Source organism: Conger conger, chromosome 2, assembly GCF_963514075.1.
Source record: "Conger conger chromosome 2, fConCon1.1, whole genome shotgun sequence".
Taxonomy (NCBI): Eukaryota; Metazoa; Chordata; class Actinopteri; order Anguilliformes; family Congridae; genus Conger; species Conger conger.
This window is the reverse complement of record NC_083761.1, coordinates 62,804,032-62,823,196: the sequence shown is the minus strand read 5'-3', so window position 1 is coordinate 62,823,196 and position 19,165 is coordinate 62,804,032. Positions and strand designations below refer to the sequence as shown.

Below are 19,165 nucleotides of genomic sequence, written 5' to 3'. Positions count from 1 at the left end.
CTTAGTGCATGACACTTCCTAAATATTATTAACCAGCAAATACTTGGCAACAACCAAACTTTCCCCAGTAAATATCCTCCACAAACGGATTCCAATAGAAGAGATTTTTAAATAGCTTACAGTAGCTACCCCAAGAGAAATACAAAGCTCCTAGGTGTTACTGGGAAGTAAATTGCCATCTCTGTTGAAGAGTTGACACAAAAATGCATTTATAAATCAGTGGTCTAAAAGTAAGGTTCTGTTTTTGTACATAATCTCTCTATTATTCTAAATGAAATATTTGTAGGAAAATATGCTTGTATATTCATGATCAATTAATCCCAGTGGCCTTTCATCTTTCTCCGTCACAGTAGATGGCGGTATACATCTTTTAGTTGACTTGAAAATAGGAAATGAACATAGGAAGAACATCATTTGTGATTTCTGGCGCGCCAAGGTTTTGTTTTGCGAAGCACAGAGCCAGTGCTACAGAGTTTTGTAAGACTGAGTTGAAGTGTTGTGGTGAAACATGCAACATTGTTATCGGAAGAAGTCCACGAATCTCAATGAATAGGAGAATGGTGCTCGTACAGTTTTGCTCTGATTTAAATAATCAAAAGGATTATAGCTGCCTAGCTGCTTAAAAAACTAGATATATTATTGAGCTTAGTCTGGCTAATGGAGCTAGCTAATGCGACTCGGTTTGCTGCGTGGTCAACAAACTAGCTCACCTAGAATGTTTAGAGTGAGCAACGAGCCATAAACACCCTTCTCTGAATTCAAGACAAATGACAGCCTGTCAGACAAAATGAATGACGCTTGGTGAGTTAATTAGCTAGCTAAGTTAGTTACTTTTTTGACGGAAATAATGTAATTACGTTAAGACTGCGGGTCACTTAGTGGGCTGGCTAGTCAAAGTTGCAGCATACACCGTACAACCAATGTACTCTTTCCAATTGTAACTAACGTTATAGTCTCTGCTTAAAACTTACAATTTGAACTGAGCTAACGACGCAAAGTAGCCGATAGATTCTGTACAGGTACAACTCATTGGGTTACTTATAGTTATAGATGTGACACAACGTTAGGTAGAAGTGGCCTCCAGCACATTGGATTTGAAAGGAAACCATAAATATGAGGTTGAGGTGCAGTGTCAGCTTTAATGTAATGGTATTTGCATAATTATTTTATGCATAAGAAAGCCAACAGAAGGTCTAGAATTGGCCTCTGTCGCATTTGCATCTCGAGTCTGTTTCTGTTGACTGTCATCACGAGGCCAAAGAAGTGTCAATGGCAGTAAACCGGCCATCATGAGACTGGAAAAATCGGAATAAATATACCAGTGACTTGGCTGAAACATTGGGCGTGTCACAATCAATTGTTTAAGGCATTGTTAAGAAGCAGGAATAGTAAATGACTGGGTAGACCATGAATGAACACTGTAGAGGCAAGTTGGGATGTGTTGGCCACTACTGTCTACAGAGGACGTCACAAACAAACTGAACCACAGAGGCTACACGACAAGCTGCAAACCACTAGTTGGCTGTAAAAGCAGAAACAGGATGGCCAGGTTACAGTTTGCGAAGAAGCACCTAAAAGATCCTGCACAGTTCTGGAAAAAGATGTTGTTGACAGTTGGGACCAAGATTGACTTATATCAGAATGATGGCAAGAGGAAAGTGTGGAGAATAAGTGGAATTGCCTAAGATCTAAAGCAACTGCCCTCATCTTTGAAACATGTATGGCTGCCACACATACTGGCTCACGTACTGGCTCTTCATTGATGATGTAATTGCTGATAGCAGCAGCAGAATGAATTTTGAAGTGTACAGAAGCCTCTTATACTGCTAAAGTGACTAAGGAGTTTCAGGTACAAGAAGTGGAATTTTCTTTACTGACCAAATCAATCCAACTGAACATGCGTTTCACTTGCTGGAGACAAGACTGAAGGTAAAAATCCCCTGAAACAAACCAGAACTGAAGATGGCTGCAGTACAGGCCTGGCATCACCAGGGATCATACCCAGCATCTGGTGATATCTATGCCACAGTCTGTGATTCACAGACGACAGGATTTGCATCCAAGTAAAATATACAATTACTTTGTTTAAGATTTAATATTAATATATACAATTGCATTTGCTCCGCTAAAATGGGGGAACGCTGTATTTAAATGGCTGTAATTCTTGCAAGGATTACTTCATATGGATGTAAATGCCCCCAAATTAAAGCTGACAGTCTGTTCACGATTCTCATATTGATGGTTCCATTTCAAAATCCAATGTACCTTAGTAAAGAAACCAAAACAACAAAAATGGGCCACTTTCCCCATTTGTTGACAGTGTATATTGTATGCAATGTAGGCAGCTACATAAGTGTAAAACATGTTGCAATCAAGCCACATTGATCATTTATTAAAGTGTGTCTCATAGTTCGGAACCGGCCCGGGCCATCAAGCCCATAGACCGTCACTCTGTGCATCAGATCTGCTCTGGACAAGTGGTCCTGACCTTGGCAACAGCTGTGAAAGAACTGGTTGAAAACAGCATAGACGCAGGAGCTACCATTGTTGGCAAGTAATATTTTTAACAAGGATTTGTTTATAGAGAAGTATCTCTATCCGGAATATCTTCAGACATTTTGGTAGTTGAATATAACCTTAATTGCTGAGGTGCCGTGATTCACTGAGCATGTAATACTTGTAGAAATCAGGCTGAAAGAGTATGGAGCAGAGCAGGTGGAAGTGTCCGACAATGGAAAAGGGGTGGACGAAGCCAACTTCGAAGGACTCAGTGAGTAGCATATATGTAATTCCTTCCAAATATTCACTGAATATAATTTGCAATTCATGTTCTGCTAATGTTATACTGCATGTTTCTGCTTGGTCACAGCCCTGAAGCACTACACTTCCAAATTGAGCAGCTTTTCAGACCTGATTCATGTGGAGACATTTGGGTTCCGAGGTGAAGCCCTCAGCTCGCTGTGTGCTCTCAGGTAGGGCTGTATGTTTATTGTGCATAAACTCACATTGAAGGTCAGACATTTCCAATTTTGAATATCTTCAATTTAATTTTCCTTCTGCTTTACTGCATGGCAGACTATTGTACACTTGATGTTTTTAGCGTGTTTGAATTATGCTGTCATTTAGAGATGCTATTGTGGCAGATACTGTGTTAAGTTTTGTGCTTTATGGTATTTAGTAAGGTGCTACAGTACCTGGTGGTGAGTCTGTGGTTCAATTTTAGAGGAGATATCTGTGCTCTAGATAATTTGGTAATGGTGTCCTCAAACTGCTTGGGCATAAATAACCACAATTTGCAGCTGTTTTGCATTATATAGGTTCCCAGATGGATTTATGAATTTCTACAATTCTCATTTGTTTTGATTGTTGTGCATATTTCTTTGCTTGTCATTTATATAATCTCTTCTTATTCAAATGAGGTGATGATGAAAGCAGGTTGGTGTGTTAATATAAAACATTCTGTGTAATTACCTTTGTTTTCTTGAAGTTTGAATGATGATATGAATTCCGTCGTCTGTCTGCAGTGACCTGAGCGTGGTGACGTGTCACGAGTCTGCCCAGGTGGGTACACGCCTGGTGTTTGATCACAATGGCAAGCTGACCCAGCGCTGCCCACACCCTCGCCAGCAGGGCACCACCGTTACCCTGCAGCAGCTCTTCTCCACTCTGCCTGTCCGCCACAAAGAGTTCCAGCGCAACATCAAGAAGGTACTGTCAAGTAACTGACTTTTAGTTTAACGCCCGCTTGGTAATTCCACTCCCACGGGTCAGTGTACTCCTGGTAATATTTTCTATCCTTATCCAAAAAGGGCCGGTGCAGGTGTTCGTTCCAACCAAGCAGTAACACACCTGATTCTACTGATGACTCCGTGGCAAGGAGTCTACTGGTTGACTAGTAGAATCGGGTGTGTGACTGCTTGGTTGGAACAAAAACCAGTCGGTTGAATTTTTAGTTGATGTTGGAAATGGCAGGTTGAAATGGTTTGGTTGTGTGCAATATGTTTTTACAGGAATACTCCAAGATGGTCCATGTCCTACAGTCATACTGCATCATCTCCACTGGAGTGCGCATTACCTGTACTAACCAGGTGGGCCAGGGCAAGCGAAGTGTTGTTCTCTGTACCAGTGGTAGCCAGAGCATGAAAGACAATATCGGAGCAGTGTTTGGACCCAAACAGGTCAGTTACTCTTATGTGTCTTCAGCTTGCACAGTCAATTTAACTTAAACATTTTGTCTAAGTTGCACCTAGATTGGGTTGCCTATCACAGAGGCTTTCTGCATATAATTGTATTTCATTCAAAGTTGTCTTCATTGCTTATCTTGCATCATATTTATACTTATTTTAGTATCACCAAGTTTAGTTATTGTACATTTAACAGATGTACGCATTTTCTGTAGCTCCAGAGTTTGGTCGCTTTTCGGCAGCTGCCTCCCACAGAGGCAGTGAAAGAGGATTACGGTCTTGGAGGGGAGGGAATGCCTGAGGAATTCTTTACGTGAGTAAATATTCATGCATGATTATTTCCTATTCTCAGGATCTGTGGTCTTAATGCTGAATTCCCAACATTGAACATACAAGTCTGTACACTGTTGTAAGGTTTATGGAAAGAACAACTGACCGAGTATCTTCTTTGGTTATATAATTCAAAAATGAAAGCTGAATATGAAATTATTTTAAAATAAATGTTATATTAAATCATTGATTTTGGAGGAGCAGTTGTTAGTATCTGAATGCATGCGTTTCAGGATTGCAGGTTTTGTGTCTCAAGGAGATCATGGTGTGGGCAGAAGTGCCACTGACAGACAGTTCTTCTACATCAACACCAGGCCCTGTGATCCATCAAAGGTTCTCAGATTATACACATAAATAGTTAAACTGTCAAATTTGATGTTTTGCAGTTGGTTTGTGTTTTCACCTTTTGAAGTAAAGTTTTTATTTTTATTTTCATGCTAGGTCTCCAAACTTGTCAATGAAGTCTATCACATGTTTAACCGACACCAGTATCCATTTGTTGCCTTGAACATAACTGTTGCTTCAGGTAGGAGAATGCTAAACTACAGACCTAATTAACAATTGATCATTTTGAGGGTCTAAGCTAATATGCTGTAACGTCAGTTACATTGTATTTGAGCTAGTGTGTTTTTGAAAGAAATTATTCCTCTGTGTAAAAAAATAATTCCAGCTTTGTTTATAAAAAGATCAAGTGAAAATGACAAAATTGAGATTGCAAGTGGCTGTACTCAGAGGGCTCCCGTGGTGTGTGCTGTGCTCCTAGACTGCGTAGATGTTAATGTCACACCGGATAAGCGTCAGATCTTCCTCCAAGAAGAGAAATTGCTGCTGGCCACCATGAAGAGCTCACTGATCGCCATGTATGAGAGTGGTGTGAACAAGATCAGCCTCAGCAGCACAGCTCTACTCATGCCCCGTAAGCATTTCACACAAACTGTTATACTAAATAACAGTATCAGTGATCAAGTGCATGCTTACACATGCTTCCCTGTTTTTTCTAGTACATAGGACAGTCAATACTTCTACCTCTGTGGCAAACCATGAAAGCGTACTTGATTCTGAAGCTGCTCTTGAAGTCGAAGATATGGTAGAACCTGCTCTTCCGCACACAAAGTCATCACTGAACCTCACTGGGCTGAGGGCAGCCTTCTCACTGCACCAAACGGCAGGAGTAGACACCAAGGAGAATGTGAGTAAAGTCTGTCACCAGGGCCCAGCTCAGAAGAAGCTGCAGTCCTTTTTCAAGAGCACTGAAACCAGCAGACCAGCTCTACCGTCTCTCTTCAGACATTCACGAGATGGATTGAAATGCTCACCTGTGATGGGGCTGAAGTCACAGGAGAACAGGGGTGAAGGGAAAACGGGCAGTGACATAGACTCGGGGAGAGGAAGCACCGTATCAGAACGGGACTCGGTCACGGACACCCCGGAGAGCGCGCGTGGGACTGTGTCAGAGTTCAGCTCCCCTGACACAGAGGGGGTTGAGGCCGGCGTTAAGAGTGAGAGCACAGAGGGATGGTGGGGTGAAGATCATAAACCTGCCGTGTGGAACGACTCCGAAGCTTCCCGTTCTGAGGGCCGCAGCTCAAGTCCGGGAACCAAGAGGGCGAGGCTGGATGAGGACCTCTCTGCAGTCTGCACTGCCCAGCCACGTTCAGACGCTCAAGCCCCTCCCAGCGGGCTCAAAGTGGACGCTCCTGTCCGAATGCACAAGAGGACCGTTCCGCTGCAGTTCTCCCTGCCTGAGCTCGCAGCTGGGCTGCAGAGGCTGCGGGAACAGGAAGCCCAAAGGGCAGAGGGGCTGAAGTACAGGCGGTTCAGGGCCAAGATCAGCCCTGGAGAGAACCAGAGTGCTGAGGATGAGCTGAAGAAAGAGATCAGGTACTCGGGACAGTTATTGGGTACTTGCATAAAATTCTCTTTGCTTTTTCACATGCGTGTACCGTAACATTTTCAGTGTATGAATAGTTCACTATGGTTATAATGCATCTATTTTATTTCCGTGTTTTTCTACCAACCAAGCAGTTACACACCTGATTTACCCAGTTAATGATAAAGTGCCCAAATTATTGGCATCCAGAAGCAAAAAAGGTGAATGAAAGTTGGTTGAAAAATGTTTTGCCATATGCCTCTGTTACAGCAAGGACATGTTTAGGGAGATGGAAATCATTGGACAATTCAACCTGGGCTTCATCATTACCAAGCTGAAGTCCGACATCTTCATGATTGACCAGCATGCCACTGATGAGAAGTACAACTTTGAGATGCTGCAGCAGCACACTATCTTACAAGGGCAGAGACTCATAGCGTGAGAAATTATATACTTTGTTTATTTTTTCAGGGTAATGCAACAGAGATTCATCCATTTGTTTTTGTGTGGAATTATAATGGTACTTATTTTTAGTCCACAGAAACTGCATCTTCCAGCAGTCAGTGAGACTGTACTGATTGAAAACTTGGAAATCTTTCAAAAGAATGGCTTCGATTTCATCATTGATGAAGAAGGTAGGGTACAACATTAACTGCCATAACTGAGCATTCAGAATATTAGACTGAAGTGTGGCATTCTGGGATGGGTGGTCTTCTGGGCATTTGCATTGTGTGCTTGCATGTAGTATAGGGGAGTATAGGGGCGGCCTGTAGCGTAGTGGTTAAGGTAAATGACTGGGACACGCAAGGTCGGTGGTTCTAATCCCAGTGTAGCCACAATAAGATCTGCACAGCCATTGGGCCCTTGAGCAAGGCCCTCAACCCTGCATTGCTTCAGGGGAGGATTATCTCCTGCTTAGTCTAATCAACTGTACGTCGCTCTGGATAAGAGTAATGTAATGCATGTAGGTGAAGTGTTATGCTCTGCTTCGCAGCCCCAGTCATGGAAAGGGCGAAGCTGGTATCCCTCCCCACGAGCAAGAACTGGACTTTTGGCCCTGGTGACATCGAGGAAATGATCTTCATGCTGAGTGACAGTCCTGGAGTCATGTGCCGGCCCTCTCGTGTTAGGCAGATGTTTGCCTCCAGAGCATGCCGCAAGTCGGTGAGAGAACCTTTTTGAACCTTTGCAAAGAATGACCAAGGCCAGAAAGACTAAGACCTTAATTTTCTGTTAACATCTATTCACTGTTGAGTCACAATTATAGTTTGTTATAAAGTGAATGCTCAGCTGCTGGGTGGCTCATTCTGTTAAGGCACTGCACTTATTTAGATAAGCCCCATGATCTCTAATGGAATTTGTACCGTGGCAATCCTGACTGCAGCCAGTAGCTCCATAGGGGGACCTGCAATTGCCACTTGCATCACCTAGGATACAGGAGGGTTTAGCCGGTTAGGGGTCTGCTATTCATCCCTCTATGGCCACCCCCACTGGTTGCTTGGACACCTGCTGACTACATTCCAAAGCCACATATGAACCAGTCCCCAGGGTTTATTATTTTTTAATGCACAGTTAGTGCATTGAACTTTGTGCAGTTAGTGTCTGAACTTAAGTAATGGCTGGACAAGCCAATCATTTTCCATGCGTTTCATGTTATGTGTGTCTCCCATTCAGGTGATGATAGGCACTGCTCTAAACAGCAGTGAGATGAAGAAGCTGGTGGTGCATATGGGGGAGATTGAGCAGCCATGGAACTGCCCACATGGTAGACCCACCATGAGGCACCTGGCTAACCTCAACATGCTCTCACAGGATTAAAGCCCACACTGGGCCTTGCTCAAGCCTAAATGACTGCTGTCAACTGAGAAACACATACTGCTACACACATTTCATTCATCTTGTCACTTGAACCAGATTATTACATAGACCACTTAACAAAATGGAACTGAATTTGTACTTAAGAAATACTGTCTTGTAAAATCTGAAAGCCTTAACAAGAAATTTCAAGTTTTATTTTTCAATAAAATGTATGTTTTGTTTAAAGAACCTTTTTATTAAAATGTAAAATAGTTTTTCCTAATTTTATATCAATGTAGCAGTGCATTGTTTGCCTAGGAATGCTGTCGGTTCCATTTGTGTTATACAAATTTAGCAGGTTTTTATAAAATTCTCAGTAAAGTATTTGCCTTGGTGGCATTTAAATGTTAAACAAGGGACAGACAGCCTACCAAAGAGCTGTGTTAGAATAGAAAGATTTAAATATCTGACGTGATATTCACTACCATTCAAATGTATGGAATCGCTGAGAGATTGTTATGCTTTTGAAAGAAATGTTTACCTTAAGTCACAAAGTAGTATTACATTCATTTGAAAAATTACAAAACTAACAATAAGACTATGAAACAAAATAATGAATCTTTGTCTTATTTGTATCTTTTGGAAAATTACTAAATGCTTAAATCCATTAAACTTGACTCTACTTCGAAATCGGAATGATCTGCACAGCACACCGCTCGCTATATTTGCACAGAAATAGCCCAACACAAGTCAACTTTACACAGACTATTCTTGTAGTCATCTTTGGTTTAGGTACTCACAAACTTTTACCTACAAGGTTCTCAGAGAAGTACAGGGCAAGCAGTCTCTCTGTATAGCTAATGGGACCTGCTGTGCCCTACAGTCTTAACTGCTCTGTATACAGACAGCTACTGGCAGGCTATTGTAAGTGGGGTTTCCATCCAACCATTTTTATGTGAACTTTGAACTTGTGCATAAGTAAACCTGATTGGCAACACCAAAATATCACAGAAGGTTTCTAGGCTTGACCAAGGTGGAAAAGTTGGTGTTTCAATAAAGAGAAGATGTGATTAAGTTGGATGTAAGCAAACTTGCACACTTGTGCATCTAGGCCTTCCACTTGTTTACAATTGTTTTCAGCTGTTAATAGGAGTGGTTTCTCACATACCAGATTAGCATGATTAGATGAGGAAAACTATTTATACTCTGGAGTAATGGCTGCTGAAAATTACACATCAAATTCTTTAAAAACATTTCTCAGGGATTCCAAACTTTTTAACTAGTGCACATAAATAATGTTCAGAAATGGGGGGGGCTACTACTTGCTCGCAGCCAATTACGTACCACTGTTGGTTCTGGTGGCTTCTCAACGGAAACTGTAAATAAGCAATAAATTATGAAAGACATTGATATATTTAATAATCCGTCATGATCTCACACTGTATTTATCAATTTATACAATACCACAAATTAGCCAGTGTATTGTATTTGCCGGGATGCACCTGAGCATGGCCTTATAGTTTTGACACGTTCGAGGTTCCGTACATGTAGTGCCTTAACAACTGTCTTGAGGTGTAAACTAAACACCGGTTGCTATGTGATTGTGTGCCGTGGAACTCTGCAGAAGAGCAGAAAGGACAATAATGGCAAAAGGAAAGAAAAAAGTTGAGAAGTCGACACCTGAGGGGTCTGTCTCTAAATCGGCTAGTTGTTCCGCTACTAGTGTTGTGTCAGAGCCACCGCTAGAACAAGCAGCACCCGAAGAAGAGGATTCGGGTCAGATCACGAACGTCAGTTCAGCCTCCTTGTCTTCCCAACCACCACTCCATGAAAACCCAGCCTCAAGTTGTGATGAGTTCTACGACATACCTGTTCTCTCTAGCATCATTGTCGAAAAGTAAGGCCTGTCAGTATGATTCTATGAAATTATTTGCATTCAATAATGTACACATTTAAAACTGTAATTCGCGGGCTAAGATGACATGAAAAGGGGAAACTTGCAGGTACGAGGGTGAGAAGAATGGAGAGGTTTTTCACGGGGACGGTGTCGCGTATTTTCAAGGAGGTCACGTGTACAAGGTACATAAAACTTGCTGTTGTCTTAACCATCATGTTCATCCAATATACTGCCAGACAACCATTGATACTGTTGGTATGTTCCTCTAAGGGTATGTTTTCAGAGGGATTCATGCATGGATATGGCACGTACACATGGGCAGATGGGGTGAAATATGAGGTAGATTCTGGCTCTGAATTCGATTTTTAAAATTACTCCATCAGACAGTAAATACGACTCATGCAGTAGCGGATTTCCTTAATGTTTGGCATTTGAATTGTGCAGGGAGAATTTGTTTTTAATATACCATTGGGACATGGAACGTACACCTGGGTCGACGGGAGCTGCTATGAAGGCGAGGTGTACAATGGAATTCGCCACGGCGTGGGAACGTACATATGTGCCACAAAAGCAGTCTCTTACAGAGGCGAGTGGAATCTCGGCAAAAGACACGGAAAGGTATCAATGTTCGAGATCTAGAACAGTAGTCTTTATTCCAAAGAAACTGAATTTCGTTCAGTTGTGAAATAACTGTGGCTACATTATAACAGAATATAGCTATTCCCTCAAAAGCATTTAAACCTCTTTGACTCGACTTTTTGACAGGATAGGACAGAATATTTCAATATCCACAGCAGAACATAATGATGAGAACTTATGTGAAATGTGACTTGAAATGCCAAGGTTTGTTCAGTAACTTCATTTTTTTTTTTTTTTGTATTTTAATGTAGGGCACAATATACTATAACCCTGAACTGACATCATGGTATGAAGGAGACTGGGTGAGCAATATCAGAGAAGGATGGGGAGTGAGAGGGTATGTGGCTTGAATTAAACAAACATACAGAAAAGACATACTGATGAAGAGCATTGTCTGGGTTTTGCATCTATTGTAGAATGTTTTTTCATTCATATATGCACAATATAACAGGCACAATGTAAAATATACAGTATGATGATGTTGATGAGATAATCTTTAATCTATTTTGTCAGCATTTTTGGGACACATTTTTGCCTGTTATAAGCATATTATACAAAGTGTGCACATAGTAGCTGCACAACTGGTATTCTCGTATCGAGTCTGCAAGTGACTTAATAAAGCAAGTGAAAATTAAAAAAAGTAAAAAATCAGGAGCTAAAATGGCAAACAAAAATACTTTATTGTGGACATACAAAGCATTAGAAATGTGGGATTTGGATACTTATCATGTTTTCATCAAGCATTTGATAATGGTATAGCATGTATTTTCTGAAAGTGGAAAGATTGTGAAAACCTTTAGAGTGCATTTGCCCAGAATAGTTCCAATACATGGCTCTAAACACTGAATCAGATTTTCAGTAGGCTGGTATAGGTGTAAGTGATGCATGCATGTGTTCTCCTCTCCTCTTCTTGTGAAGTTACCCCTCTGGTAATGTGTATGAAGGCCAATGGAAGAACAATGCCAGGCACGGAGAGGGCAGCATGAAATGGACAGAGCTTGGTCAGCAATATAGTGGCCAGTGGGAAAATGGGCTTCAGGTAAATCAAGCACTCAATATCCCACCCATATATGTTTCAGTGAGAATGTGGGTATGCCTGTGTCTCTCAAGGAAAAGGAAATTACCTTAACCAGACTGAATATTTTTAAATGTGTGTTTTTATGTGTTTGCCAGTTTTTAATGCATATAATGCCACTGGAAATGTGTTTATTCAAAAAGGTATGGGATGTTCACATGCTGTATAACATACATATGTGGTCATAATATTTATTCATATGATCATAGTTTTCCCCCAGCACCCCAGGTCATAACTCCTTGATATTATGACCAAAGAGATCATCTCTAATAAACAAAATATTTTATTTATTACATTTATTGTAAATACTGTTAATACATTTGGGTTCATTGTTGATTTAAACAGCCACACAATCAGGGAATGTTGACAGTTTTTTTATGCTTTCTCAGCATGGACAGGGGACACACACCTGGTTCCTGAAGCGAATCCCAGGCTCGCAGTACCCTCTGAGGAATGAATACATCGGGGATTTTGTGAAGAGTTTGCGCCACGGAAGGGGAAAGTTCTACTATGCCAGTGGGGCGCTCTATGATGGAGAATGGCAGTGCAACAAAAAACATGGCCAGGTACAGCAGCATCTTACATGCGTCCACACTGTAGCGTAGCCAGACGCCATACATTCACACTTTGCATGGATTTGATGAGACGTGTATATGTCATTGCAGGGGAAGTTTACCTTTAAAAATGGGCGCATATTTGAGGGGGAGTTTGTTGATGATCACATGGCAGAATTCCCTGATTTCTCAATGGATGGCATCCAGACCCCTGACCTCAGTGGGATCCGAACTGAAACTCCTCCATGTGGAAAAGGTAAGCACTATCACAGCAGATTGTTGTTTTTCACTTTCTTTTCATCTAAGACACTTTGATCATGATAAATCACTTTAGTATGATTACAGCTATTTACATTATGTTTTACCTTTAAATTGTTGGGTAGTAGTTATATATTGCCTTTAAGATTCTGGTCTGTTACTTCATAACCTCTATAAGAACTTTCTTGGTGGGAGTAGGTATTATGATATTAGTTGAACACTGTGGGGAGGGTAGAAATGATGAGATGGCAGAGAGGGCCAGTTTTGTGTAAAGTTAAATGTTTAATAATAAACTCTTTAATCTTGTGTGTTGTGCATTTTAGAAAGTAAATTATGCTTCACTAAAAGATAAAATCATGCATTCTTATTGCAAAGCAAATCATCTAAGGTGTGTAAGGTAGTGCGTAAAAATATGAACACAGTCTGTTTTCTGTGTGTGTCTGTGCCTTTTAGGTGACCCCCGAGGTGCCAAAAGTTTAGGCTGTGGCTCATCATTGCTGGGGCCTGACATAACTTTAGAAATCCAGTCCTTGCTTGAGAGACTTCCTGAGGAGCTGAAAGATCTTGAACTTAGACAGGTCAGTTCATTAAGGGGATGTTAACCTATGGAGTATAACTAGCCATTTCTCCCTAAGAAGCAGATATAAATTCTCGACACTGTAGGGAAGATAGCAATCTGAATAAAGAATGAAAAAAAAACAAAAAAACAACACCGCTAATTGTCTGCTCATAATTGTGTTGAGCCATTGAGGCACTGCTGATGAAATTGGGGAGCCATGCGGTGCTCAAACCTGGATAATACAGTTGTGCGGATACTTTTGCCTGTGGCAGGTGGAGTTTGCAGTGCTGAGGCACATCGCAGAGCTGAGGGCAGTCTACAGCTTCTACAGCAGCCTGGGTCATCAGCAGTCCCCAGACAACACCTTCCTCCTCACCCGCATGCAGTTCTGGCGCCTGCTGAAAGACTGCAATATCCATCACCACAAGATCACTCTGGCCCAAATGGACAGACTCATCAGTGGCAAGTGCACCGAGTTAGCAGTACCGAGTACTGGCAGAGCGAGAGACCTGCTTCTCTAAAGTAAACCACAGGATGTACAGGATGAACTTACTACTTACTGTTCTGTCTTACTGTCACTTTCTCTGTTATGTAATTCTATATTCTGGCCATTTTCATTGCAGAAGATGTTCCTCCAGAAGAGGTCCACTCTCCATTCGGTACTATGCTGCTTAGAGAGTTTGTTAGCTGTGTTGTGGTCCTTGCCTATCACATCTACCACGGGGAGATTGAGTGAGCAAAGCTTTTATCTTTAGCTGAAGACAAATGTAAACAGTGGACAAATTGCTATAAAACATAGAGTGTGGATCTTCATGTATTGTCCTGTTGTTACAAATTACATTCATATTTAACCTATATAGGCATTCCAAATCGTAGTAAACCCTGTCATGTGTACAAGAAAAGTTTAATACCTTTGCATTATATCTCTGATATACATTTTAACAATTGCTAAATAGTCACTTAAATACTAATAATGACAATACTTGTCCTGGACATCTACTTTACATTAGTACATTTTATATTAGTTCAGGTATCTTTTATTTTTTAAATAATGAACTATACTTTGTGATATGATGTGTCTGTTTTTTGTGTTTTTATCTGTTGGATTTTTGGTGACTTCCCATTGATTGCATCATTGCAAAAATCTTCTTTTAGGTCATCTAATAATGTGCTTGTGGCCTGCTTCACCAAACTAATGAGAGAGAACATCATTCCAAATGCAAAACATGTAAAAGGTAGAGTACAGTCCACCATATCATTGTACATAGTTAATGATAATCTTAAATTATTGTGTTAAACGTGGTCTCTTGGGATAGGTTCCAACATGGCATGTTTATAACAGTGGACATTCAGATAGATCACATCAGCCGCCAAACAGAGAAGAAAAAATAGCCCTCCTAATTTCCAGAACAACCTCATTTGATGTATAAATTTGGTGTTTGGAGATACTGAGATTATAACAACATTCAATCCAAATATGAACGCAGGGGCTTTCCTCTGCAACCCCTTGTGTGCCATAATTTCTGCGAACTACACTGAGAAATGCTGGGAGATATACCAGAGCCTCTGCAGCGGCCTGAAGGACAGAACCATGACCATGAGGCATTTCATTTGGATGCTAAAGGTACCTGTAAACCTTAAATCTATTTGTGCTGTGAATGTATTTGCGGCCTTTAATCTCAGTTTGTGGCAGAAAAACACATTCTTAAACATGTTGTGCTAACTTGCCCATGAGATAGGAGTGTAGTATAATGCTTAGAGGCTTGTAACTGAAAGGTTGCTGGTTTCAGTCTCAGGTTCTTGAGGAAGTGGGATTCTTTGTAAAAATGTAAGCTCAAAACTCTGTAAATTGCTTTGAATAAGAACACCTACTAAATGTGTGAATGTGCTGAAGTGGAATGTTGAAGACATAATTCAGGTTAATTTAAATGTCAGTTAATTTATAACATTCACATGGAGAAATTATATTAATATGTTAGCACTATTTTACTACATCACAGTGCGTTTATTAATATAAGGTTCATGTGCTGGTATGGGCAGGATCTTGGTCTCTATGATGATGAGCTGACAACAAGGAAAGTTCTGGAGATCCTTTCTGCAGAAAATCCTGCTCCTTATGATGTGTCCAACACTAACCTGGATCTGGAGGTGAGCTCTGGATGCCTCTGATGTCTCACTGAGACCTCTTCATGGCACTGTTTCAGCCGGATACCCAAACTGGTTCAGACAATGATAACACACAGAGAACATGACAATGGGAGGAACCTGTACTTCCTTCTGTTTGTAACGGTTGGAAAAACATGAAAAAAGCTTCTATTGCATGTATAGAAGGGATTGTCCTAAGAATAAAAGGATTATGAGGATATGCTGACTGTTTCTGCTTTCAGATGACATTCCTGGAGTTCTTTGAGGCTTTGCTAGGCTGTGCAAAGGTGAAGAGGTGCCACTCGGTCAGGTCCGACTGCCAGAGGCTGTCAGAGGTCTGTAGGCCTGTGGAGAGTGTTAGGACACCACTGGGAGAGGAGGTCAGAGACAGTCCGGTACTGGCTATACAACGCACCTCTCCTCTGGTGAGTCCCACTGTCCACCCGGGTTCTCATCCAAAAGTGCACAGGCAGGTTTAGTGCTGGCTAATGACACTGAAATGCTGGCTCCTATTCTATCACATGGAAGAATGCCACTACAGATTTTACAGTCTAATATTTCCTCTCACTTTTTATTGTCCTGTCTAATATACTCAATACATCCAAAAAGTAAGTTGATGTGTGATGATGGTGTGTTACCATGTGGAAATATATAATGTGAGGAATATTAGTTTGTTGAGAGTTGCTTTTCTTTATAGATGGCAAAGTCTGTGGAGATGTTGCAGTTGTCCACATCTGAAGAGAAGACACTAAGACAGAAGTCAGCTGTTAAACTCAAAACTCAAGAAGGTATATACTGTACACAAGCAGGGTTAGATATGAATATGCTTGAAATTCAGTGCTTCAGGCAGGTATGCAGGTACAGTGTATTCATACGTCTCACGTGGCAAATGTTTTGGCCAAGGCCTTTGTCTCATTATGTTCTGTGTTGGCACATTTATTGTTCAGTTGCAGTATTGTTTTGTTGTCATTATGTTGTCATTGTGTTGTTCTGTCATTCTCTCAGTGCATGTTTGTGTGAGTTTCTCGATGTGGTGTGTGTGTTTAAGATGTGTTTAAGATGATTGTGTTCCCCTGCCAATGGGCTCGCCCTCAGTAGAGCTGCCAGGCTGTGAGAGAGGTCCTCATGGGGACACTGTGGAACTCTCATTGCCAGCAGTGGATAGACAAACAGCCAGCTCTCTGCTGTCCCCTGATATAGGTACACACCAGCAGTTTCACTGCCAGTACAGTATAGCACAAACTCCCACAACATATGTACAGTATAGCACAAACTCCCACAACATATGTACAGTATAGCACAAACTCCCACAACATATGTACAGTATAACACAACCTCCCACAACATGTACAGTATATCACAACCTACCACAACATAAGTACAGTATAACAAACTCCCACAACATAAGTACAGTATAACACAAACTCCCACAACATAAGTACAGTACAGCACAAAATCCCACAACATGTGTACAGTATAACACAACCTCCCACAACATAAGTACTGTATATCACAAACCCCCACAACATAAGTACAGTATAGTACAAACTCTCCCAACGGAAGTACAATATTCGCAAAGGTCCACCATTGTTATGGAACAGTTGTTCTGGTGAGCTGCTTGTTTCTCTGCCAATGTAATATTCTTATCTGATTGGGAATTATTACCCCATATTGTTGATTGAAATGCTTTTTACATTTGTGATGAAATAATGATGTTGATGTGTTCAGATTTAACACCCCAAATTCTACCAAACAAAATCCAGAATAAACTGCTACTGAAGTATTGAACATACATGTCCACTAGAGGCCAGCACAATACTACTTTTGACTACTAAAGGCACAGAAAGGATCACATATCTGTTCTCGGTATTTGAAGAAGTACATATCCTTAATAGGTATTTTGAGAGGGTACTATATCTGTAATAAGTATATTGAATGCTAATATGACTGTGACAGGTATAGTGGGTGATACATCTTACATCAATAACTATTTTAATAACATATAACCTGGGCATACTGCAGGTGTATTGAGAGGTAAATACGTAGGTGTATTAGATTTGTTACACAGCTTTTCATGATCTAGGTAACATTCATAGGTATATCAGTGAATGTGTTAATACATTTTTAAAATGGCGGAAAAGGCATGAGGTATATTCAGATAAGCAGGCTTTTGTCTTGAGGGCTTATCGAGCGTAAACGCGTCCCCTACCCTCGGTGTTCTCCAGAGCCCGCTGGAGACGGAGGAGAGGAGGCGGAGAGTGAGGCGGAGCGTGGGATCCGCACGTTTCAGTGGTTCTTCAGCGAGGCCCTGTTCCCAGCGTATGAGCACAGCCTGCTGCTGCAGAGGGAGGTGCAGGAGGACCGGCTCAGGAGAGCTGCACAGGCCAGGATCGCCCTGAGCAAGGCCCAGAGGGCGGCCAGGTACAGCACCTCATCACACACAGGACATAACATACAACTTGCGATTTAACATAAATATTTCCAGCAATGCTTAGTATCGCCAATAATATCTCTGGCCATAGATAGCTGACGTTACAGCGCTCAAGACTAAGACAAGCTTAACATCCTCTTCATTTTCATAAAAATGATGGAAAGCATAAGTTGTAACTGCGGCGAGGGCCTGATGCCAGTGTAGAACCCTAGTAAGAGTACGTAAGGCAAAAGGCTGGATCAGAACAGTCTTGTTTAAGATTTCCTTTCTGACTGATAGTAGAACAAACTGACTCTGTTGACCCATCAGGTGAGACAAGGAGTTCTTTTGAAGCCATTTCAGATTTCAAAAGCAGTGTGATATGTGCACTCTGAGGCTCCAGTGGCAGAGCCGGCAGCACACCTCTAAGCCCTCGTCTGCTCTTCACCTGCTGAAGCTGTAGATCCCACAGGGGGGCTGTGCTGACTATCAGCTGAGCACTGTGTTCTCCTGCCAGACTGAGAGAGACGTCTGAGGCAGAGGAGGAGCGGCGGAGGGAGGAAGAGGCAGAAAAGGCTGACCGCCAGGAGGGCAACCCCACCCCCGTGACCTCCGTCACCTCCATCCCTGAATCTAAGTCCCGTGCTGCCAGTGGGATAAAGAAGAGGAGGTAGAGTTGCATACTGTACCATAACCCCTGGTCTGTTTTGTTATATCTGTGTATTGAATTACAGAATGTAATCCTACCTTAATGTAGAGGTTTTCAAGATTTTTAACTTTTATTATGAAACCTTCATGTCAGACTTCATTTGGCCTACAGGTCAAACTTAGGGCTGAAGAATGAACTCTAAATTACAATAATCAATACAAACCTAAGGTAAAATAAATGCAGTAAATAAAGCATACAGTATGGTAGTGCAATGTTTGGAAAACTGCACATGTCCTAACTGAGCTTTCTGTTCCATGTTGAATCCTCATTAAGCATTCAGTTTGTTTACACAAATTCCTAAATATCACAAAACACAGGAACATAGAGTCCTGCATTTGTACCTAGAAACGATTTAGTAAATTTGCTTGTTTACTTATAATTTACTGTTGTACTTAAATTATGGATGCAGCAGTCAGTCAGTTGAAATGATTTTGAAAGATATGACAACTTGGAATTTTAGTGTGGTAGTGATATTGCAGTGAATAATGCAGTAAAATATTTTCTAAGCAAACTGCAGGGAAGACTCTCTTTGTTTATTCAGTGCATTTATGAGAAAATGATCTTACTCTAATTATTAATGTGCCTGACTAGGGTCCTGAGAGGACAACTCTCGTGTTGAATTCATCATTCATGACTTTTAAATGCCAAATATACCCCTCGATCCACAGATGGGTATATTAACTAGGAAGCAGCTCACCAGCCTCAACTGCTTTAACAACAGAAAACAAAAATAGTCTT

At 41.2% G+C, this 19,165-nt stretch overlaps 2 protein-coding genes across 3 annotated transcripts; both read left to right on the top strand.

The window, feature by feature from the left end:
* Nucleotides 1–441: 441 nt before the first annotated feature.
* On the top strand, nucleotides 442–8,871 carry pms2 (PMS1 homolog 2, mismatch repair system component). The gene is made up of 15 exons (XM_061227283.1): nucleotides 442–801; nucleotides 2,411–2,550; nucleotides 2,684–2,770; nucleotides 2,870–2,972; nucleotides 3,525–3,708; nucleotides 4,011–4,178; nucleotides 4,400–4,497; nucleotides 4,748–4,847; nucleotides 4,956–5,040; nucleotides 5,278–5,430; nucleotides 5,516–6,395; nucleotides 6,655–6,822; nucleotides 6,919–7,019; nucleotides 7,379–7,548; nucleotides 8,059–8,871. The coding sequence occupies exons 1-15, from the start codon at nucleotides 788–790 to the stop codon at nucleotides 8,200–8,202; spliced, it is 2,595 nt and encodes an 864-aa protein (XP_061083267.1). The 5' UTR covers nucleotides 442–787; the 3' UTR covers nucleotides 8,203–8,871.
* A 953-nt stretch (nucleotides 8,872–9,824) lies between these two features.
* Nucleotides 9,825–18,436, top strand: rsph10b (radial spoke head 10 homolog B). Of its 2 annotated transcripts, none has more exons than XM_061232649.1 (18): nucleotides 9,825–10,078; nucleotides 10,185–10,260; nucleotides 10,349–10,417; nucleotides 10,523–10,696; nucleotides 10,969–11,054; nucleotides 11,636–11,756; nucleotides 12,182–12,358; nucleotides 12,458–12,602; nucleotides 13,058–13,182; nucleotides 13,436–13,622; nucleotides 13,787–13,895; nucleotides 14,319–14,398; nucleotides 14,651–14,787; nucleotides 15,204–15,311; nucleotides 15,551–15,733; nucleotides 16,006–16,096; nucleotides 17,534–17,729; nucleotides 18,236–18,436. In XM_061232649.1, exons 1-18 carry the CDS (start codon nucleotides 9,825–9,827, stop codon nucleotides 18,390–18,392), a joined length of 2,475 nt encoding a protein of 824 aa, XP_061088633.1. In that variant the 3' UTR covers nucleotides 18,393–18,436. The 2 variants fall into 2 exon arrangements, with proteins under 2 accessions (XP_061088633.1, XP_061088631.1); XM_061232647.1 differs by having other exon boundaries at nucleotides 13,436–13,625.
* The last annotated feature ends 729 nt before the right edge of the window (nucleotides 18,437–19,165 follow it).

Excerpts from the sequence above, each read along its gene's own strand:
- pms2 (XM_061227283.1), top strand. Across the intron at positions 2,771-2,869 it reads AGCCAACTTCGAAGGACTCA|CCCTGAAGCACTACACTTCC; the intron begins GTGAGTAGCATA and ends GCTTGGTCACAG. Across the intron at positions 4,498-4,747 it reads ATGCCTGAGGAATTCTTTAC|GATTGCAGGTTTTGTGTCTC; the intron begins GTGAGTAAATAT and ends CATGCGTTTCAG.
- rsph10b (XM_061232647.1), top strand. The coding sequence starts at position 9,825 with ATGGCAAAAGGAAAGAAAAAAGTTGAGAAGTCGACACCTGAGGGGTCT. Across the intron at positions 12,359-12,457 it reads GCAACAAAAAACATGGCCAG|GGGAAGTTTACCTTTAAAAA; the intron begins GTACAGCAGCAT and ends ATGTCATTGCAG. Across the intron at positions 13,183-13,435 it reads AAGATCTTGAACTTAGACAG|GTGGAGTTTGCAGTGCTGAG; the intron begins GTCAGTTCATTA and ends TGCCTGTGGCAG.